Source organism: Gigantopelta aegis, chromosome 10 (assembly GCF_016097555.1).
Source record: "Gigantopelta aegis isolate Gae_Host chromosome 10, Gae_host_genome, whole genome shotgun sequence".
Classification (NCBI taxonomy): domain Eukaryota; kingdom Metazoa; phylum Mollusca; class Gastropoda; order Neomphalida; family Peltospiridae; genus Gigantopelta; species Gigantopelta aegis.
The window spans coordinates 31,587,236-31,610,670 of NC_054708.1; the positions used below are offsets into that span (position 1 = coordinate 31,587,236).

The 23,435-nt window shown below is 35.6% G+C and overlaps 2 protein-coding genes across 7 annotated transcripts; one reads left to right on the forward strand and one right to left on the reverse strand.

Moving 5' to 3' along the window:
* Nucleotides 1-806: 806 nt before the first annotated feature.
* LOC121384295 lies at nucleotides 807-12,494 on the forward strand. 3 transcript variants are annotated; one of them, XM_041514613.1, is made up of 6 exons: nucleotides 807-926; nucleotides 7,580-7,687; nucleotides 8,235-8,488; nucleotides 9,121-9,244; nucleotides 10,248-10,439; nucleotides 10,790-12,494. In XM_041514613.1, exons 2-6 carry the CDS (start codon nucleotides 7,591-7,593, stop codon nucleotides 10,972-10,974), a joined length of 852 nt encoding a protein of 283 aa, XP_041370547.1. In that variant the 5' UTR covers nucleotides 807-926; nucleotides 7,580-7,590; the 3' UTR covers nucleotides 10,975-12,494. The 3 variants fall into 3 exon arrangements, with proteins under 3 accessions (XP_041370547.1, XP_041370548.1, XP_041370546.1); XM_041514614.1 differs by lacking the exon at nucleotides 807-926 and adding an exon at nucleotides 2,642-2,883; XM_041514612.1 differs by lacking the exon at nucleotides 807-926 and adding an exon at nucleotides 2,945-3,071.
* A 2,911-nt stretch (nucleotides 12,495-15,405) lies between these two features.
* On the reverse strand, nucleotides 15,406-21,965 carry LOC121384173 (swi5-dependent recombination DNA repair protein 1 homolog). Of its 4 annotated transcripts, none has more exons than XM_041514437.1 (4): nucleotides 21,871-21,965; nucleotides 19,718-19,785; nucleotides 16,606-17,370; nucleotides 15,406-15,647 (listed from the first exon to the last, which is right to left on the reverse strand). In XM_041514437.1, exons 2-4 carry the CDS (start codon nucleotides 19,778-19,780, stop codon nucleotides 15,468-15,470), a joined length of 1,008 nt encoding a protein of 335 aa, XP_041370371.1. In that variant the 5' UTR covers nucleotides 19,781-19,785; nucleotides 21,871-21,965; the 3' UTR covers nucleotides 15,406-15,467. The 4 variants fall into 4 exon arrangements, with proteins under 4 accessions (XP_041370371.1, XP_041370372.1, XP_041370373.1 ...); XM_041514438.1 differs by having other exon boundaries at nucleotides 21,863-21,948; XM_041514439.1 differs by having other exon boundaries at nucleotides 21,867-21,941.
* Between the last annotated feature and the right edge of the window lie 1,470 nt (nucleotides 21,966-23,435).

A 23,435-nucleotide genomic window follows, 5' to 3' on the forward strand; every position in this document is an offset into this window, starting at 1 on the left:
TATTGTCAAAATCAACCAACAAATGTTAATAGCCATGCCATTTTGTGAAGAGATTAAATGCATGTTGTATTCTAAAGTTGACATTTCTGAAAAATGGTATTTACCATTTTGCAGCCATTTCAGAAAGGTTACATACTTAAAAACGTCAATACCAATAACCATTTTAATAATAATATTTTTACCAGATTTAAAAGGGGTGGAGGGGGGCAACTGCCATCCTTGCCCCCCCCCCCGCTAGCTACAGCCCTGTAAATCCCCTATTGTTTAATGAATTAGTAATCCCCTATTGTTATGTAGTAGCCCTAAATCCCTTATAATTGTACTAGTAATTTTTATATTGTTATAAAAGTACAAGTAAATCCCATATTATTAATATACTAATAATTTGTATATAACATATTGTTTAAATTAGCAATTTCCCTGTTGTTATACTAATAAAAGCAATATTGCTTAATATTAATATACTAGTAATTACCATATTGTTTAATTTATAACAAATTAATTAATTAGAAACACCATGACAAGATTTCAAATTTAACCAACATTCAATATATTATATTTAACTACAACCCAGTTCGAATTCTCAATACAAATTACGTTTTCCCATCAAATGAATGAATGAATATTTAACGACACCCCAGCACCAAAATACACATCAACTACTGGGTGTCACAAAAGGTAAGTACATCGCCATGTGTGAAATCTTCCCAATACAGTTACAGATTCAGAAGGTCAATAGGATCGTTTGTAGATTAGTATAAATTAGTAGAGAGTTATTGCCCTTACATACTTTTCTTGCCTAACTGTTGAAGAGTTGTTTATCAACAAATATTTTCATTGGTCAATTTGTCCGGAAGCGCTATCTTTAAAGATTGGGGATAAAGAGAAAATTGCATTTTTAAAGGGTTTTTAACATAAATAACTCTGTAAGTTAAAGTTATTATCTTAAAATTATACTTACTGAACCTGAACAGTTTATTACACATCAGCCATTAGGCTCAGTAGTACTTACAATATAATAAATGTTCAATAAATCTATGTTTGCTGTTAAATATTATTCCGATTCATTGCATTGATGATTGATTGAATTATGAATTATGAATTTGAGTGATGAATGATTGAATTGATAATTTTAAGGTCCTCGAAAGTCACTTTTCGGACCCTTCTTTTGGCTTCGTACACAATAAATAAAAAGTATCCAACGGTAATTTGTTTATATGATATATTTGACAAAAGGTAGTTCATCAAGATTAACCGGCGATTAACCTTGCATGCAAGCACAACGGTGAGGTTTATCCTACCTAGCCATTCCGCCATTAGCTGTTTCTGGACAACGGTTCTGAGGAATTTTGCTTGGAACGAAATTGCGGTCAAAATAACGACTATGATCACATTTTCCCACCCTAAGTATATATTGTGATCTATTTTGAGCTCACTGAGACCTAAATACGATAACGTAGCGCTGACATCGACATGGTCTTCTGTTCAACGCTACAAGATGAGGCATATACCCCATGCGTAGCAAAAACAAACTTCAGTGTTGTGTAAAAAAAAACATCCACACTTTGTTGGAAACACGTACTCGATATCGTTGATATATATTAAATTAATTGTTGTTACAAATATAATTAATACAATGCAGATTAACAATTATCAAGACTAAAAGCGTTCTTCGGCTGCCATGACAAATAATACGAGAATCTCGTGAAAATGTGAAATATCCATACATGAAAATATATAATCTACTAGAGTAATTTTGTTTTATGATATATTTGACGAAATGTATTTCTTTTATCTTTTAAAACTTAAACTTAATAGTTTGTCTAAAATTATGAAAAATAAAAACATACCGACATTTAAACTGCATTGTCTGCTATCGGAACTTTTTTGACAGAGGTCAAGGTAAGTAGACCAGTTTTTATTTTAATGTGGCGAAGCATTGTAATAATAATTATTATATTATTAATATAGATCATTTTTTTGGTTTTTGAATGACGTCACTTTACATCTCTATACAAGAACAATAAACTGGCTGAATGACGTTTCCGTTTTAAGAACGCTGGAAACATTTCAATGCAAAATTGCTATAGAATTTTTCTTTTCTTTTTTTTAACATTGCTAATGCACTTCATTCTGAAGAAAATCTTTTGATTTAAAAAACTACTATTTACGAAATATGGATTTCAAGTGATATTACTGTAGGATATTTATTGTGTACAAAGCCAAAATAAAGGTGCGAAAAGTGACCGTTGTCGACCGTAGTGGTTTTTAAAGTACTTACAGTGCTAATCTTTTGCTAGTATTGTAGTGGTAGAATGTCATTTTAATATTAGTGTGCATTTTGGGCATTATTGTAGTGGCCTATCTCAAATCTGAGAGGAAGAACTGTAAATAATATGTTGACTGTGCTAGTAGTGTCGTCTTAGACTTTAATTAATCAATTTATTGTTATTATTAACACTGTATTAAATACTATTGGTGATCGCAAAATATTGCTCATGAGCTCGTCTCGGACAGTATATGGTTTTAAAATACCTACAGTTTATAAATAGTTTTATGTATGTAAAAACAAATATTATTTGACGCAGTTTCTTGGTGCTCCAAAGAAGATAGTGGAGGAAACTACTTACAACCAACATGGTAGTAAAGGGATAAGAACAGCCAGACGATATTGTACATTGCAAATTTTAAGGGCTTACCAATACATAAGACATCTTTATGGCCCCTGATGCGTGTCAGTCTTGAAGAAACTTAAATATGTATACAACTACAACTTTATTTGAACGAAAAGTGTGATAATATTGGCGGGAAACGTGCCGCTATGATTTGTGGCGGTGCTGCTATGAAGAAATGACATCCACATCCCGTAACGGTAACCGAGACGTAGGTGAAAGTTTCTGTTACAATACCGTAACTAACTGAGACCAAGAAATACTTACTTTGAAACTATTTTCACTTTGAAGCGGATTCTAGCAGCCAATTACGCTGGCAGACAATTTCAACTGACATGCATGACGACGTTCTAAACACCGGACTCATACGCCTTTCGATTGTACTAACAATCGTTCAAAGTAAGTATTTCTTGGTCTCGGTGAGCTCGAAATAGATCACAATATACGATTAGGGTGGGGAAATGTGATGGTAATCGTTATTTTGACCACAATTTCGTTCCGAGCTAAATTCCTCGGAACCGTTGTCCAGAAACAGCTAATGGCGGAATGGCTAGGCAGGATAAACCTCACCGTTGTGCTTGCATGTGAGATTAATCTTAATGAACTAGACAAATGGTAGTCCGAAGAGATGTAGAATGTGTAGGCCTATGTTTTATTTTGCATCTTTTAAAAGTTCAAATGAATATTTTGTCCAGAATTATAAAAAAAAAATAGGCAAAAGTTCCTTATTTTTTCCCATAACAATTTTAAAGAAATATTTGTTAGAATTAAAAAAAAGTTTGTTTTATTTAACGACGCCGCTAGAGCACATTGATATTTTATCTTATCATCGGCTATTGGACGTCAAACATATGGTCATTCTGACACTGTTTTTAGAGGAAACCCGCTGTCGCCACATAGGCTACTCTTTTTACGACAGGCAGCAAGGGATCTTTTATTTGCGCTTCCCACAGGCAGGATAGCACAAACCATGGCCTTTGTTGAACCAGTTATGGATCACTGGTCTGTGCAAGTGGTTTACACCTACCCATTGAGCCTTGCGGAGTACTCACTCAGGGTTTGGAGTCGGTATCTGGATTTAAAATCCCATGCCTCGACTGGGATCCGAACCCAGTACCTACCAGCCTGTAGACCGATGGCCTACCATGATGCCACCGAGGCCGGTCTGCCAGAAAGAAGTTTTTTGGTAGGGCGCTATGGAATTGAATGCAAGCACAGCCAAAAGGGGGTATGGGAGGCTTCCACCAGAAAGAAAATGGGTTAGATTTAGGGTTATGGTTAAGAAAAGCATACAGTAATGATAAGAGTAATTAATTTCGACATACCCGTTTTACCCTCTGGCAGAAACCCAGCTATGAGATTTATAAGTACTAAAATGCAGTTTCACTTGTTGATTTACTGCGTGGTCGAGTGGCTACAGTGCTCGGCTACAGTCCCGATGGTCTGGAGTTCGAATCCAGGCCTAGCACTACGTCGTTTGTAGTTTTTAATGCAATACCCAGTTCATATGGTTAATTCAATACCCCAATACGGAACTCTTTCCGCATGATCTCCTTACAATAACCATAAACTGGGTACATGACGTTTCCATTTTAAGAATGCTGGAAAAATTCAATGTAAAATTGCTATTGAATTTTTTTTTTTTGAACATTACTAATGCACCTGAATGTGTTTAAAGAAAATCTTGTGATTAAAAAATTGTACCTTTTACGTAATATGGATTTCGAGTGAAATTACGGTAAGATATGCTATATTTATTGTGTACGAAACCAATCTAATTAAAATTAGCTCCACTATTACATGTGGATCTAACACCAGCCAGTTGGAGATCATGTCCACCAATCAAAACCTTACTTGCAGAATCCTGCCAGTGATTTAAAACTAACAACACTGCGTAATCCCCAATGTCCAGGTAACATTTCGTCTGTAAATAATAATTTAAATATTGACCAATCACACTTCGACTTTTATAACGTTATTTGGGAGCATACAAATTAAAAAAATATCGGGCGAGTCTATTTTAGTGGCTGCAGTACAGCGAACCATACCAATACGTACGGGGTGGGTTATCAGTCTTCAATTTTACATTAAAAATTATTTATTTATTTATAAAAATAAAAAATAAATAAATGAGTCTTCAGTTTTACATTACAAATTATTTATTTTATAAAATAAAACATGTTTTAAGGCATTCGTAATTCACACGAAACATGTCGTATACCCTCAGGATAATTCGGAATGTTTTCAAATTATTTTTAAATCACTGGCAGGATTCTGCAAGTAAGGTTTTGATTGGTGGACATGAGCTCCAACTGGCTGGTGTTAGATCCACATGTAATAGTGGAGCTAATTTTAATTAGATTGGTACGAAGCCAAAACAAGGGTGCGAAAAGTGACTGTCGTCGACCTTAGTTTGCCAAATATTTCCCATATTAACCATTAATAGATAAATCCTGGTAAAAACCTTACAGCACTCCCTTTTAACAATATTTGTTAAATACATGGAGGTGGGGAGAAGGAATGCCTGACGTTTCACCCCCAAGTATGTTCGCACCAGTCAGTTTGCCCCATACCAGTTTGCCCCCAAAACATATGCCAGTTCACCCCCAACGAATTATCAGTTCACTCCCTCGAAAGAAAAAAAAGCAGTGTAGGGTTTGGTGTGTCTTCACTAAGTATGGGGTCAACAACAACCATATTGTTTAATCCCGCTACAACTGACACACGAGAAGCATTACGAAAGTCAAAATCCCTTTGATTTAGGCTGATAAAAATGTCGTGTATATAATCATTGTTATCCTCTTGATGCTTAATTACTATATCCTTAATCCTGTAACAAACAAGAAGAGGCCACTATCATAGAAAGGAAAGTGTTTTATAATATGTATTAATATGTTAACTGTAATCACTATGTGCGTTTTAGGTTATTATCGTCTAGATGCTTAATTACTAATTATAGGATAATCGGCTTATTCGTTACTCCCATATGATCAAAGAAAGGACAATGAATACCACTTCTTAAAGGCTACACAAATATATGTAAGAAGTGACAAATAAGAAGAGGCCACTTCGGCAGGGAACATTAAACAGTATAGTTGTTACTCAATTTTCAGTTGTTCCCTGTTTGGTGTTAGCCAATATTATAATAGTACAGTACAGCAGGGCCCTGTTTGGGCGACTTAAATATTAAAAAATAATGGTGTCAGTCGCCCAAATAATATTATTTTGGCAATCTTCTTTCTATAATATATGAGCTACTATTAATAATTGTATGACATGTATTTATTCCACATTAAAATTTTGCTTGTGGGTCACAGAAATGAACAGATCGGCTTACCGTAATTTGCCAACATTTATTTATATTATAAACAATGATGTTGTAGACCAAATGCAGTCATTCTGATCCAGTTCGTAACCATTTGGAACATCTCGGCCGAATACGTGATCAAATCCTAGCATTCCTTAATGCCGTCTTAGTTTTTGTTACATGCTTTGTGGTGTTCCAATTTCTGTTTTGGTTTTGGTTTTTTAAATCTCGTTTTAATTGGGGTTTTTAATTGGCCAGTTAATTTGGAGTCAATTGAATTGACTAATGAAATGAATTGTTACCATTTTCGGAGTAAAATCACAATCATGATGTCCTCTGCCGGGTGGAATATTTTCTTAAACGCACAGCAAGAAGCAGAGGAAAAAAGCAAGCATGCCAAGGAATTTTAATTTGTTTTTCAGTTCTGTCTGGTGCAAATGAAGTTAGGTTCTATTAGGATAAGAAAAACCTTACCCGCACTTCGTTTGTATTTATTTCTTACAAATACTTATATTAAACACTGAACACATGAGCAACAGTTACACTTCGCTAACATGTGAATAACAATTATGTAGCTCAGTTTTTTTGTTTTTTTGTATTATACGTGAGCTACCCCTGGGAGATGAGTCACGCCATGCAATTTCCGTTGATGATGTAAACAAAAAATTCTTAAGTTCAGATATTTTGTAAAATATGTACAAGATAAGTAAATAATTTGCTTGCTCAAGCCAGTGTTTTCTTTTAATTTTTCATTTCAATATCATGTTTGTTGGTATCTTTGCTATCTAGAAGCACATTCATATGCTTACTTAAATATGAATATTTCATGTTTGGGCTACCTAAAGTAAGTTTGGGCCACTGAAAATGAAATTTTAGTGGCCCAGATATTTGTTTTCGGGCCACCATATATTTTGGCGAGTTTCGAGCCCTGGTACAGCACCCACAGTATAAGAGGCTGCCCTGCCCTGCCCTGCCCTGCAAAGGAAACACACACAGACATACAAACCCATATTCCCCCTTCCCTTTTCCCTCTTAATTCCTGATTTTAATGAGAATGAGTGGAGTAAGATCGAAAACAACACTGCTAAAATCATCTTTATTGGGGGAGGAAACTGACAAAAAGTTGGGGGTGAACTAACAAAAAGTCGGGGGCAAACAGTTACTGACAACCAGTTGGGGGCGAACCTTTCCGGGTATACTCGGGTTTATTTAGAGCTCTGAATTACTTGTTTTCTATTGTTTTGTTGTGAAACATTATTAAATTTATTTTTTAAAATATGCTCTTTGTTCCTTGTAACTCCTATTGAAGTTATAATAGGAACATCATGATCAACTAAAACCAATGGCAGTCCCTTATAACCCCATCCATGGGGTAATAAGGGACAGTCATTAGAAAAATAAAGAAAAATACTTGGAATTTAGATTTTGGAACATGACATGAACCATTAAAAAGTCTGACCAAGTAGTTACAAAATGGCATAGGACTTCCTCCCATATCAGTTAGATGTATGGATAAATTATAAGAAAAGTGTCAAATCGTACCCTTATTACCCCATTTTACGGTAATCCATTATCAGTGTATTTCTCAATATTTCACCAGGTACACAAAAGATGGCTGCTCTACAGTTTCAGATTCACACAGATCAGGAAAACCTGGGGTCACACGTAACCGCACCAAAAGGTCACCAGAGAACTGTTTCTGGAATACGTAAGTTGTGATCATGATTCGATTGCCTGTTCACATGTTTGGAGTCCAAGGCCCTTGTTTATAAAATTTTTAAATCCAGTATCACAATAAAGTCTGCAAACTTACAACATTTGTCTGGGTGAGACTTCGTTAAAGCTTTGAATCTAGATTTTATAACGTTTTATAAGCATATATAGGTCTGGAAGTATTATTATAAATTTATGGCTTGAGTTAAAATACCCTTTAGGCTATTTAAAAGAAAAGGAATATTTAACGGTTTTAACTTGGGAACATGTACACATACATGTGGTCATTTTATGTTTTCGAAATTAAAATGACAATCCCAAATTTCTGAGAATGATGCTGAATTTATTTTCCAAACTTACTGCCATGTCAAATTTCTGAGAGAAATCTATTTATGTCATTTGTTGTTGGTTGTTTTTAAAATGTATTATTATCAGTTGGTTTGAACATCAGATATGTGGTATTGGTTGTAAATTGATTGTGACAGTTAGTAGGTTTCTTACTTTAAAAACAACAACAACGTTTTCTTTTCTTTTTACTTCAGGTGGCAAAACTTTTCAGTCAGGCACACCATATGTGAACCCCACCCCAAGGAAGGCTTTGGGTGATGTTAACTGCAACAGAGGCCCACCTCTGTCTGGAAAGCCGCCTGCACCCCTGAAACCTCTGGCTAACAAGTCTGTCACAAAGAAACCAGTTCAGAACATTCTTAAGCAGTCTGGGTTGCAGAAAGAAAACAAAGGACTGGGAGTGAAAGTAAAACATTCGTCTGAAAACCGACAAAGCAAACATGGACAGGTATTGGGGCTAGATTTTAAGCATTTTTGGAGGGCAGCCAAGAAATCCACTGAGGTTGCTCGCAAAATAATTGGATTGTATCGCCTCGGGGGCCCCTCCCCCCCTCCCCCCCCCCCAAAAAAAAAAAAAAAAGTGAAGGATAAAAGCATTGTTAGTACTGTCTCTTTAAATTATAATGTTTACACTGCAATATTCAAATTGTAATCACATGCAGAATCATGAATATTAAGGAAACTTCTTATATTAAGGAGCAGTCTTCTATGCTTGACACAGCTGTCCATGATTTATCAGAATTTTATCATAAAATCAGGTTGCTTGACTGAATATTAGGCAAATGATCCAATGACTATTGACTTTGAATTTAATTATTTTTTCAACATCTAAAATTTCAGGATAATTCTAAGTCTGTGTTAGATAAATATTACATTTAAGTCTGCAACAAAAGGTTAAAGATGGTGAATTGGCAAATCAAAATAAGTTGTGATAACCCTGAAATATTAAACGGATATTCAGGCGATTTCATGATGTCATAGTTTTGAGAAGTATTTCCATGAAAGGTGTGAAAATTCAGGATTGTTTTTGGAGAAAAATTATCCTATTTTGTAGTTTACATGAATACATTTGTTTTACAGAAAGAAGGTAACAAGAAATTAAAGTGTTCAGCTCCAGAAGTGATCCATATAACTGCAGAACAAAGACTGCCACCGGCTGATGTGGACGAAATTGAAAAGATGCCAGTTGCTCCTAAAACAGAAGGTAAAGGTATTTTTCACTCCATTTCAGTGGCGTGATCTAGCTCAGTTGGTAGAGCTCTTGCCTGAAGTGCATTAGTCACAAGGTTGAAACCCCTCAGTTGGGTTTTGCCTGTCCCAACCAGTGCCTCATGGCTGGTATACCAAAGGTCTTGGTATATGCTGTCCTGTCTGTAGGAAAGTACATATAGAAGAGCTCTTGCTGCTGATGAGTAAAGTTAGCAGTTTTTTTCTGACTGTGTTAGAATTAACAAATGTTTGACATCCAACAGGGGATAATCGATCAGTGTACTCTAATAGTGTTATTAAACAATGCAAACTAACAGACCACGAGATACTTTGTGAGTGCGTTACATCTCGGTGGTAGAACATGCCCTTGAGATGTAATGGATCATGGGATCAATCCTGTCTGATGGACCCACATGGCTATTTCACAGGACTAGCTCTGGGTGAGCAAAAAAATTTGCTAAATTGTTTATTAAACTTCAAAAATTGCAGAAATCAAGTTATTTTCTAAAAAAATGTCAGTTATTACATAAAATTATTTTGCTAAATTAAAATAAACTTTGCCAATTGCTTTCAAAATTAGCAATTGGCGAATTTGGCGAGTGCCTGATTTTACTCTTCAGCCAGGACTTCATAATTGGTACACACATATATAAAATACTGATAGGTACTGTCAGTCTGTAGGAGGATATAACATATAAAAGATTCCAATGGGTAATGATTATTTTACAGTGTCAGTGGGGTTTTTTTTCACAGACACTAATGGACCACCCTATCAGAATGGTAAAATAGCCAGCTATCAAAATGGTGCAACTGACCAACTATCGAAATTCTGCAAGTGAGCCACTGTCAAAATGTTGCAACTGGCCCTGTATGAAACAATTTAGGTATAGGGCCTATGTGCGATTTAAAAACAAATTCCATAAGATATACCAGTAAAGTGTTTTCCTTCTTACTGTTTACTCATAGTCATTATTATTATATATATTTTTTTATGGCAGATGACTTTGAAGATATCTGGCCCAAAAAAGAACGAGTCAGCACGTATATAGAAAAACTAATAAGCTGGCGACCACCGTGCCTGTTTGGTGTGCACGCTTACAGTGATGAGGAAGAAGAAGAGGACGGAGAGAAAAGATTAAAAGAAATGATGGACCTAATTGACAGTTTACCCAAACCAGCCGGAATAAAAGGTAGGTATCCAGTTGACAGTTTACCCAAACCAGTGGGATTAAAAGGTAGGTATCCAGTTGACAGTTTACCCAAACCAGTGGGAATAAATGGTGAAATTGAACTACCCGATGTATGGGTCGAACACTTTCTCGAGCACCGACGTGGTTCGAGCCAACGGGATTGAACTGTAACATAAAATATTTGGTTTCATGTGACTGTAATATCATACATTGGAACTCATTGGAAATATACTTCATTTTAATATTAATATTTCTCTTCAATTTATTTTGTAATAAACAAATCTGCTTTCTCTGTATAACTTCATATCTAATTTATTAATATATATATATATTTTTTTTTTTTTATTCAGATGAATATGACATTTCAGAAGAAGAGTTACAAGCACCAGAGTTTGAAAATGTTCCTCTGCCCTCCATAGACGATCTATCGTTTCCATTTATAGACGAAACTGTCATTTCGCAGTCATTGGAAGATTCTTTCAGTGTAGTTCCACACTTGGAAAGACTGCAGATCAATGTTGACTGCTTGTACTAACACAATCAGGTGTCTATAAAACGTTGAAGTGCACTTTATGTCTCATTATATGTGGCAACAACAGACTAGTATACAAATGTTGCTTTTTAGGGCATTTTACACCAGCAAAGCATTACCATTATCTTCCACTTGCTGACAACATTTATATACAGTTGTTAAAGAACAGTAAGTGAAAACGTTGAAGTACACTTTGTGTCTCATTACATGTGGCAACAACAGACTCGTATACGAATGTTGCTTTTTAGGGCACTTTAAACCAGCAAAGCATTACCATTATCTTCCATTTGCTGACATTTATACAGTTGTTAAACTTACAGGGAGTGAAAACTACTTTTTCTTTTCATGTTCCCTCAGATTATCGCCGAGATGGTAGGGTAGCTGGAACTACTGCACCAATATCTTAATGACAAGAGGGACACAGTGAATACTAAAACTCCATCTTCTGTCAGACTAGCCCAAGACCCCAGAATAGCTCTTCATAAAGAGTTTCTTACGAAATAAAAGTTTTCCTTTTATATTATAGGATCATCGAAATTAATAAACAATCAAAATGTAATGCAGGGTCACCATAAAACTAAATTTGTATAGTTCCATGACATGAAAGGGAAATTCCATTGGGTAAAGTCAGGATAGGTCTCTTCTCTTTTTTTTTTAAAACACGGAAATTTACTTTTTTGTTTGGTGCATGATATGTACACTGACAAACAATGCATCAGTCATAAATATAGGAGATGTATGACGTTTGTGAGAAAAATGTATGTAGTGATGTATCTATCTGCGAATATTTTGGAAGGAATGGATGAAAATATCATTTGATCTGTTTTTAACTGGTTTGTGTGTGTAAATGTTCTGATTTTTGTCTATCAAATTGATCTCATTAAATAGTGTCACTATGGGGGAATACCAAAAATAGTTTTTACTACTTTTGTTTTGTGGGCCACATCATGCCATTTCACCTTTTTTTTTCAAGAATCCCTTTCTGCAAATTGGTTATATCTAAGCCAAAACTAATTTTTTTTACGGTAACCCAACCAGTACTTATAAATCATCACTTTATTTCTGTTTGTTTTTCTTTATATTCTTTAAAGCAGAAATAGGACTCCAAATAAAAATGTCTAGAGGTTCTCCGCAACTCTTCCCCTCCCCTCCTAACCAGTTTAATTTGGCTCTTCCGTATATCTATCCTATTTCTTCAAACTAAACTCTGTAAATCCTTGTCCCCTCCCACTTTAAGTTTTCAGTCTTGTGTCACTTTAGATAACTTTAGTAATGTTCCTAATTTGTAACTAGACCACAGATATTGCATGCATTTTGTATTTAGTATTGTCAAAGCCTGTTTGTATCCATTGCTTATAACAAGCACATGGATACAGTATTATTAAATATTGATGATTATGATGCCAGCATGTTGTATCAACACAATGTTTATCAATTTTAGTTTTTTAATTTCATCATGCTATATTTATGTAAATATGTTTTGTAATTATAACTTTTTTGTGTGAATAAAGGTCATCTATGTATACCAAGTTTGTGGATTTTTCTAAGATACATAGTCAAACTTTGATAACTCCACCTTCGATTTCTCCAAAATTTCGATCTGTCGACCTGAAGTGAAGGTCCTGGCCGATTTGCTGTACAAACTAGTAATAATGGCGTCCGAAAACTCAACAAACTTGATCTCTCGACCCAATTCTTTGGTCCAGCCGTAAAGATTTAATAGATTATGCACCTCCAAAACTTGACGCATGTTGATTGTTCAAACTGTTGTTGCCGATAGTATTTTAAAGACCAATGAATTGTCAATCGGGTCAACCAGGCAAAGCGCGCCTATCTCGGGTGGTCTGGGCTGTCAAGGATAATAGAATAATGGGTGATCATTACAGAATAATAGATCACTGACCGAGCGAAATGAACTGATCCTGCATTTGGTGGTCGGTGTTCGTAAATTGTGTAGAGCCTCTCTGCTTAATACATAATTACAGACAGTCTGGTTAACTTCAACGAACACTTATAATAATTGTTAGCGCTGTTTCTTTTTTATAATTGGTGCTTTTTAATGATTTTTCTTATTTAAAATAATTTTGTGAAAAACAAATGTTATTCGGCATCCAGTGTTTTATTTGTTAGTTACATTCCAACATATTTTAACATCTGCAAAATACATCAACATTCATTATATCATTTTACTTCACATGGGTTATCTTTTTTTGTTTTGTTATTTACTTCTATAATATATGCAAAATAAATGTATCACAGGTGTCAGAAGATGCCAACAAAATGGGTGGGTGACAGTTGTATATTAACTCGCCTTTCAACTGGTGCTGCATAGTTTTCAGAGTTTAGAAGTAGGTAGAGAAGCTTATAATATTAAGTGAAATCATCCAGATGGAATGCAGTTTTAAATTTGAACTCTCATGTATTAAGTTCTTAAACTTGGAACTCCCTAAAACTCAAACTATTTTCTCGTCCCCTTCAAGACTGAGTTATTGAAGTTTGACTGTATGTCAAACTTAAATATTGGTTTGCCAAAAATTGGCACTGGATTAGAAACATGTTTTGTTTTCGTTTGTGTAAACAATATTTATTTGGCAAAACATAATGGGATTGGTCAACAGTCTTAGCCTATATTAAGACCTATTTTACAAGTGGAAACAGACCTACATAAACTTGAACAGAGGAAGAAAAAGGGGGGTGGTATATAGAGTTCAAAAACAGCATAACTTTTACATTGGATTGGGCGATGTCTATCATAACATTTGTGTGTCAACTTTAGCAAAAACAGTAGTAATGAATTTTAAAGTATTTTGAATAATTTTATATGGGGACAGTAGAGAATGAAATGATCAGTATCTTCTATATGATGCCCACAAGAACAAGCGAGATCATCTGAAGGTCTATCGAAATAACCACGATCGTGATCACAAATTTCTAGGCAAAGTTTACAGGGGAGTATCTGCTCCTGTCTAGAACCTAGATAAAAATATCTTGGAACAATTATGTTGATTTCTTCAATTGATTTTTAAGATGTCAGTAATTCAACTTTCCGATATTAACATTTAAGGAAAAATCTACTCATTTTGTACGACTAGCTGTTTTCAGATTATCTTTATTCATTAGGACATGTGTACTAATATTAGATCTTGATGGGAAAACTGACAATTGGGTGTACCATCATTGACACGTTTACACATCTTACAGAGCTTATGGTGTCTACGTCTCTCTCTATTGGTGGAAGAAAAACTGTTTCGTCATACAAACTTTTATGAGAGGTACCTAACTGCACCACATACTGTCCTGAGTTGTTGGGATTGACAACCGATATTTAAAAGAACGTAAACAATTCATCATTCTAACTTATTTTTCTAAGGATCGTATTTATATGAATTTTCCATTGGCCTGTTTCTTGAAACAATTCCCAAGTGTCAAAGACTTTTTCAGGGCCAATTGCTCTGCCCATTTACTAATTTTAGTTTCGTCTGTGGACCCATTCTCTAGGTTTTGCCATGTCAAAGATTGTGGTTTATGCAAATCCTACAACGAAAGTGCATATAAAAGATCCCTTGCTACTAATGGGAAAATACAGCAAGTGTTTTCCCAAAGACATATCAAATTACCAAATGTATGACATCCAGTAGCTGATGATTAATGTATAAATGTTATTAGAAGGAAGGAAGGAAGGAAATGTTTTATTTAACAACGCACTCAACACATTTTATTTACAATTATATGGAAAGAAAAGAAAGAAAGAAATGTTTTATTTAACAACGCACTCAACACATTTTATTTACGGTTATATGGCGTCAGACATATGGTTAAGGACCACACAGATTTTGAGAGGAAACCCACTGTCGCTACTACATGGGCTACTCTTCCGATTAGCAGCAAGGGATCTTTTATTTGTGCTTCCCACAGGCAGGATAGCACAAACCATGGCCTTTGTTGAACCAGTTATGGATCACTGGTCGGTGCAAGTGGTTTACACCTACCCATTGAGCCTTGCGGAGCACTCACTCAGGGTTTGGAGTCGGTATCTGGATTAAAAAAATCCCATGCCTCGACTGGGATCCAAACCCAGTACCTACCAGTCTGTAGACCGATGGCCTACCATGACGCCACCGAGGCCGGTACAACAATTATATGGTGTTGAACATATAGTTAAGGACCACACAGATATTGAGAGGAAACCCACTGTCGCCACTTCATGAGCTACTATTTTCAATTAGCAGCTAGGGATCTTTTATATGCACCATCCCACAGACAGGATAACACATACCACGACCTTTGATATACCAGTCGAGGTGCACAAGAAATAACCCAATGGGCCCACAGATGGGGATCGATCCCAGACAGAGTGTGCATCAAGCGAACGCTTTACCACTGGGCTACGTCTCACCCCTAGTTATTAGATGGTGTCATTAAACAAACTTTAACTTTTAACAATAACAACTTTAATAAAGACTAAAAATGATCAAGTATGTGAATCTGCACAGGAATCAAGTGAATGTTTCTTCCACTGGGTCGTAGTTCACCAGGTCTTGTTCTACTTGCAGATGATGCAGTAACTCGGACATAGACGGTTTAGGTTCGGGCAACAGACCCAGCAAATCCTGTAAACTTTGTTGACTTGCATCCCGCCATTTGTCTATTAAAGTTTGTAGATGTGACAGATTATTCTGAAAAAGAAATTAAATAAATTCTTTTAATTAGATGTACATTGTATATATACTTACAGTCTAAGATATTATTAAAGTATTTTTAGAATGTCTTCACACATTCCAATTCCTTTTCCTAATCTTAGTGAGAGTGAGGCCATTTTGTTTTCAAAATGTTGGTTAATTATGGTTGTTAATGAATAATGAATCCAGGCTCAACACATTTTGCAATCTCCTAAATTCAAGGCCCATAATTCTATTAAAAAAATGGGTAAATCATAATGAAGGTTAAAGTTTATCTGTCACAATACATGATAAAGCTATTTATTATATAACATTTAGTGAAATATTTTAAAATATCAGGGAAATAAGTGTTACCAGTCATGCACTCGGTGACAATAACACATTTTAGAGTGAAAATTTCACTATTTCACTCTAAAACGTGTTATCGTCACTGTAGAAAGTATTATCTTCACTGTAATAAAGCCGGAACTATTTTGCTGCTGGCATTTTAAAAATAAAGGTAAATTGCCCAAAGTGATATAATAAATAGAAAACTTCATGTGAAGCATGACTCGTGAGATATGATTGCAAACTTCACTCGATGAGATGTAAATCATATTTGACAAAAAACAAAATATCCTCTATATACAAAATTTAATCTGTCTTAAAACTAATTTTTGTATCTCTTAAGTTCATGGGCCATAACTGTCAAAAATAAGTAATCGCCATGAACTCACTCTGTAAAAGTATATGGTAAAGCTATACACAAAATTTCAGCTTAATATCTCAAGGCATTGTGAAAAACAACCGGAAAACTATCGGTGCGACGGACGGAGATGAAACCTACATGTATAGTCTCCTCTGGTTAGACTAGTAGGGGTCTAAAAATAAAAAAGTAGATAAAAGATGTCTGGGTACACTTCTACTTTTTTTAAAACGGAAATACAGGTCATGTTATTTCATTTCTGATGCCAACCTTTGATCTATACATTTTCACCATCTTCAGTTTGCGTAACGTTTCCTCTTTTTCTTTTATTTCTTGCAACAAAGCTTGCTTAGACGTGCCTAGCTTTTGACGGTTTAAAGAAACTGTTTTTTGTGACATCTTTGGCTTTAGTGATATATCGGAGGCTGTTGAATTTTCTTTCTCAGAGATAAAGGTGTGACTAGAAATTCCTTGCTTATTTTCTATCGACAGCTGTGAAGCCCCACCCAAATCTGCACTATTGGGCAGACTAGATAAGCTCTTCTCTTCCACACACAAGTTCAATTTGTGACCATCATCTTCAGCTTTAACATCCGACTGATCAAAATTCAACTTGGCTGACCGAATCAAAAGTCTTCCTTTTCGTTTGGAGGATGGTGTCCAAGAAGCAGTTTTATCGGAAGGTGATACAAAACTGGATCCAGTGTTCTTTGTTAAAAATGGCGAATGGAAGAAATGTCTCCCAGCTGGAGACTGTAAGCTATGAACACTTCGTCCAGTTAAAGATTTAGATTGTCCCATGGTGTCTAATCTCCCTGGACTGTCACCCTCTTGTGCCCCACAAAGGCTAGAAGATGAAGAATTGTTTTGTTTAAGTTGCAAGCTTTCCCTAGAAATGTTCGACAGTTCGGGTGGCTCTGTAGGAAGAATTGGCGAAGAGTCAATTGTCAGGGTGTCCGGACAGAATCTCTTAGCAGGCGTAGACGTGTGATACCGACCACAGCGCTTCAGTTTATTCTTCAAACTCAGACTCATCTGAAACAACAAACACAAACAAAAACAGTTAGCATACAGAGTTCCTTAAACACAGTAGCCACAGACTGGCCTCAATGTATGCCGATTTTTGTTTCTAACCAAACTAATTAATAAAACTAGGGTCGAGATGTAACCCAGTAGTAAAGCGCTCACTTGATGCACGATCAGTTTTGGATCAATCCCCGTCAGTGGGCCCATTGGGCTATTTCTCACTCCAGCCAGTGCACCACCACTGGTACATCAAAGGCTGTGGTATGTGCTATCCTGTCTGTGGGATGGTGCATATAAAAGATCCCTTGTTGCTAATCGTGAAGAGTAGCCCATGAAGTGGCAACAGCGAGTTTCCTCTCATAATATCTGTGTGGTCCTTAACCATATGTCCGACGCCATAAAACCGTAAATAAAATGTGTTGAGTGCATCGTTAAATAAACTATTTCTTTCCTTCCTTCCTTTACATAACACTAAAATCTACAATGATCTCTTTACATGTAGCTGTCCATCCCACTCTACTAATACACTAGAATCTCACCGAGCTGAAACACCGTTGGGGCACCATAATTTGTTTGGCCGATCAGCTAGTTCGAACCAGTCATTCGGTTACACATTTAGCTGTGTTACATACAGCAAAAGAATGTATTAAGTATTTAGTGCTAGTGTAACCAAGAAGGTTGTTTTGATTTTATTCAATCAACTACAATTTACACATGCAAAACAGGAGACTCCAGTATCATTCCTTGTCCAACCACTACAATAGATACATTCATGTCTCTGTTATTGCCACTTGCAGTGACACTAGGTGTTATAAATTGTGTAAAACTATTTATCCTATAACTTACCCATGATATCTATGTCATAAACCCATGTGATAATTTAGTGACTGTGTATTAACCTGGTTAATAATAGTATGCAAATTTAAAGGTATATGCAAATTTGCAAGGTCATTAGGTAATAATGTGTTACTGTCAATGGGTCATTCGTTTAAAAGCCAACATGAGCTGTATTCCTAAGTGTAAGGTTTTCATAAGATGTAGTTAAAATGTGTGACGTCAAACTAATTTCTGCTGATTGTAATGACGTCAAATTACTGATGGAGGCAGAGCCTTGACAAATAGTGATTAACATAGACTCGGTTGATATTTTACATATTAAACAAAGAGTACTGGTGAGGTACATGATATGCCCATCAGGAGTTTGATGGAAAACCATATCTATATTAATGAATATGTTACGGGTATGATTCAAGTCTAATTATGTGAAATTTTTGCAATGGGATGAATGAACAGTTTAGTTTGGACCAACCACTATCCCAAAATGTTCCTACATGTGGTTTGATGGTCCTGTATGCATCTGGACAAGGATTTACTGTTATGTGCAGTAGACCATGAAAAGTAGGTCACAGTGACATAGTAATAGAATGCAACACACCGCATCATCCCATGTTGTAAATGCATGCAAGGTTTGATGATCATATACAAAGTCATAAAGATAAGGATTTCCTTTAACGCACAGTAATGCGTGAAAAGTGAGATGTGGTGAACTAGCTATGGTATGTGACACACATTCATCGCATGTTGTACTTGCATGCAAGATTTGATGATCATATATTAATTGATAAGGAAGATATGGCCCAGAAAATTCCTGTAATGCGCAGTAATGCATGAAACATAAGTCGCAGTGACCTAGTTACAGTATGTGACACACTGCCATCCCAAGTTGTATTTGCATGCAAGGTCTGACGATCCTATATGAATTGCTAAGAAAAATTTCCTCTGGAAACAAAAAGTTTATAGACAAATATACAAACAGACAAGGCCATATAAGATGAGGGTATAAAATTACTTCGAATTTGACACGGAGACAGTGAGAGCAATTGCTGTCCTAGAAATATTTTTAGGAGAGCAGTTTATTGCTTACCATCGTTTTGAAAAGCATAAGCACACTGCTGTAGTGTACATGGGAAATATGTAGCACTCAACGTCCTGCAACAAAACATCAATTTCACTAACACTGCATTTGAATATGACCTATATTGTAAAAAAGATCTAAAGAAAATCGAAGAATGACCAGTGTATCACAGTTATTCTTAAAACCCCCAAAGTTCTTGATATTAAGGGCTCACCCTGTCCATTGCCAAATTTGCCAATTGCAAAGTGGCTACAACATTTAGTCTTTGGCTAATAAAACTGTCTTTAAATTAGCCATTTTTAAACAATTTTCAAGGATATTCTCTATGTATCTCAAAATTGGCTACAACTAAATTTCTTCTGTGTGAGCCCTGTATATTACATTCTTAAATGTTAAAAGTAAACTCATTCGGCAGCTTTAATAACATATCAGTAGGCCCACCTGTCCAGTCGATAGAGGAGTCAAAGGTTTCGATCGGATCTTTTCTTCAGGTGTGTGACTCATTCTTCCTGAAATTATTAAAATATGAATTAATGTCCTTGTAAAAAAAACTCTAATCCACATGAATTCAGGGCACAGAAACTACTTCAGATGATTATGTATCACTCTGAACGACAAAACAAGTTGCATAGTCAAGTTTGTATCTGCATACAGAGAAGTCCAAAGATACTTTTTACAGGAACATTGACTGCCCTCAGTAGCATCTCTGGCTGTGATAATGGGTTGACATCTCTTGTATGGCAAGAGAAGATTTTGTCCAAGATACTAAAACAAAGTTATGGAAATTAATGATTGTTTAATGGCTTGTCAGAAATGTTTTTAAAATGTGGTCAGTTTGTGTCTAGCGTGAAGAGAAAACAACCCACTGCTACCATATATATGGACTACTGTTACCAGTTAAATAATAATATACCAGTCAGCTGGAATAGGGAAAGCCAATGAGTTTAAAATTTGTTTTGTTTAACGACACCACTAGAGCACATTGATTTATTAATCATCGGCTATTGGATTTCAAACACATGGTAATTTTGATGCGGTCATAGAGGAAACACGCTACATTTTTCTAATGGTAGCAAGGGATCTTTTATATGCACCATCCCACAGACAGGATAGCACATACCACAGTCTTTGATATACCAGTTGTGGTGCACTGGCTGGAACGAAAAAATAACCCAGTAGGCTCACAAATGGGGATCAATCCTAGAGCCAATGAATGCAATGAGGGAGATCAATTGTTTATTACCCACCCAGTCAAAGTGTGGTTAAAATTTCATATGGCATGCTAATTAACAGTTGTTGCTAATTAACTGACGTCATTTCAAATTCAGTAAGCATACAGCTCTGTTCATTCGTGCATTTCGTTGAATTACACTGGAAGTAATTATTGGATTTTACATTATTTGAAAATGTGTACAGGATTCAAATTTAACGGTGGCCATGTGTCAACTTGACGTAATGCCGTAGTCATATGCTTTAATACCCTCTAAATTAAAACATAGTCTCACGGTCAAACTGGCCGTTCCTAAATAAGTTATTTTACATGGTACTAATTGATCATACTCAAATACAACTCCTTAAAGTTGTTTTATTATGAAAATAGAAGAAGAAACTATTCACTTATTTATTTATGTGTGCTGTTGTGTTGTGTTGTGCAAAAAGACATTGCTTGAATTTTGTCCTGTTGACAGTAGTCTGTTTTCTGCATGTAATGCCCTCAAAGAATCTCCACTGGTCTTGGCCAAATGGCCGTAACCCCTAATTTGACAAATTTGAGACCTGTGTGTAATAAATAAAATATTATACTTGTTTTCACTAGACACCATTTTAACAAAACTTGGGCACTTGCCACTTTTGTTCAATCAGATATTAACATGGGACATTCAGTTCTTTTTTGTAAATATAATTTCTAGCGAAAACATGTTTAGTATTCTATATTTATTACCCATATGGTAAAAAGATTCTTGGTGTTATGTATAGGGGTGTCATGATTCACTGATGCATCACAATACTATGCATGATACAACTGTTTGTGCATCGATTCCTATTTTAATTTTTTGTCAATTTACCATCACAAACATTGAAAGGGGATGCTGTCGGGTTTAGAACTTCCTGTGGTATGTGAATTAGTGGTTAATATGTAAAATATTTGCAATTCGCAAACTCAAACATAGGGATATTGTTATTAGAACAGGAATCTGTAGCCAGAGAGAAATCATAATCGTTCCAATATCCTAAGTAGTCCTTCCCACAGCCTGCACAGGGAACAGCTTTTTACATACTAAGGAATTTACTACCAGTTATTTCTGAGCCGATTGTTTTCTAAATCGAATGTTTTTTGTTTTTTTTAAACTTTTACTTTTCTTCTACCTTCAAACCAAACTGAAATTATTTACAAGAAAACATTTCTTTAGAAGAATGGGGCGGCAGAGTACTCAGGCTAGTGATTCTCCACACATTGGAGGAAAATAATTAAAAGAAGAAACGACCAAATTACCATTATGATAAGAATTGTCAAGCAACCCTTCCCCGCAAAAAAACTAAACAAGAAACCCCAAAAGGGTACTAAATGAAAGTAACAGTCCTTACTAACATACACGATTTGTCAATAAGTTCTGTCAAAACAATGGACATAACAGATTTATGATTTGCCGAACTGTGATACTACAGATTTAAAAATGTAATAGTGAAACTGGTTTTAATGTGTTGTTCCGCTTTCTTGAATTGTTATGTTACAATAGCAAGTAACGACGCGCCAGTCTAAGCGGATGGCGGTCACTTCAAAGAATAGATTTACGTTTATTTCAGTAGAATTTTCTACAAATTAGGTAAGAATGATTAATTAAATATTATCTTTAACTATTATAATTTTAAAAGACCATAACCATCATATGATCGTCAAAATTCCATGAGCAAAGTAGCTCAATTTAAGTAGCATATATTATATTAAACTTTAAACAATTAAAGGGGCATTCTCATTCTTATTTTGCTATTTTATCTTACTGTAATTAAAATGCGATCTCATGAATCAAATTAAGAAATGCAGGATCATGAACTCCACGCATTACACATGACATCAAGCACGGATAGCCTCAAAAAGAAAGAATCAATAACCAATTTTTTTTCCGGAAAATGATAGGCCTAATGAAAACCCCCCAAAGAAACCCTGCCCAAACTATAGCCTGATGTTCGAGAGCAAGATGGACATTTGGACGGTTATGACTGCCTGAATAGCAAAAACACTGAATGGCTGCCTACCACACAAAAACAAATATTTTACATAGTAACCACTACGGTCAACAGTTACTCTTCGCACCCTTGTTTTGTCTTTGTACACAATAAATATATATACTCTCACCCTGCTGTTGTCTATTAAAGGGAAAGAAAGAAATGTTTTATTTAACGACGCACTCAACACATTTTATTTACGGTTATATGGCGTCAGACATATTGTCTAGGACCACACAGATTTTGAGAGGAAACCCGCTGTCGCCACTACATGGGCTACTCTTTCCAATTAGCAGCAAGGGATCTTTTATTTGCGCATCCCACAGGCAGGATAGCACAAACCATGGCCTTTGTTGAACCAGTTATGGATCACTGGTCGGTGCAAGTGGTTTACACCTACCCATTGAGCCTTGCGGAGCATTCACTCAGGGTTTGGAGTTGGTGTCTGGATTAAAAATCCCATGCCTCGACTGAAATCCAAACCCAGTACCTACCAGCCTGTAGACCGATGGCCTAACCACGACACCTCCGAGGCTGGTCCTATTAAAGGGATGCTCGTGCAAGGCTTTTGGACTGGTATGCATATTCAATATATAACGCACATTATTGCTTAATATCAACAAGTATAATGATATAGTTAATTAATAAAACGGTTAAATGTGACGGCTATTATATATAATGGGTGCAGCCATTTTGTACCATCCCAGTGAATACACCCTCTGGCGAGCCAGTGGTTACATAATGCTTAACGTATCATGTCAGGAATTAGTCTTAGAACTAAAGAAATAAAACATACCTAATTTTTGCAGATGCATCGCAATGTTCTGTAATAATATCCATCCCAGAAAGCCAGCAATAAGTATATATATATTATTTTTTAATACAAAATAAACTACCATTGTCAAAGTGTCGAAATAACTGTATTATGTTTGTC

Excerpts from the sequence above, each read along its gene's own strand:
- LOC121384173 (XM_041514437.1), bottom strand. The coding sequence starts at position 19,780 with ATGAGTCACACACCTGAAGAAAAGATCCGATCGAAACCTTTGACTCCT. Across the intron at positions 17,371-19,717 it reads CTCCTCTATCGACTGGACAG|ATGAGTCTGAGTTTGAAGAA; the intron begins GTGGGCCTACTG and ends TTGTTGTTTCAG. Across the intron at positions 15,648-16,605 it reads TGAAAATGTATAGATCAAAG|AATAATCTGTCACATCTACA; the intron begins GTTGGCATCAGA and ends TTTCTTTTTCAG.
- LOC121384295 (XM_041514612.1), top strand. The coding sequence starts at position 3,008 with ATGCATGACGACGTTCTAAACACCGGACTCATACGCCTTTCGATTGTA. Across the intron at positions 7,688-8,234 it reads GAGAACTGTTTCTGGAATAC|GTGGCAAAACTTTTCAGTCA; the intron begins GTAAGTTGTGAT and ends TTTTTACTTCAG. Across the intron at positions 10,440-10,789 it reads CAAACCAGCCGGAATAAAAG|ATGAATATGACATTTCAGAA; the intron begins GTAGGTATCCAG and ends TTTTTTATTCAG.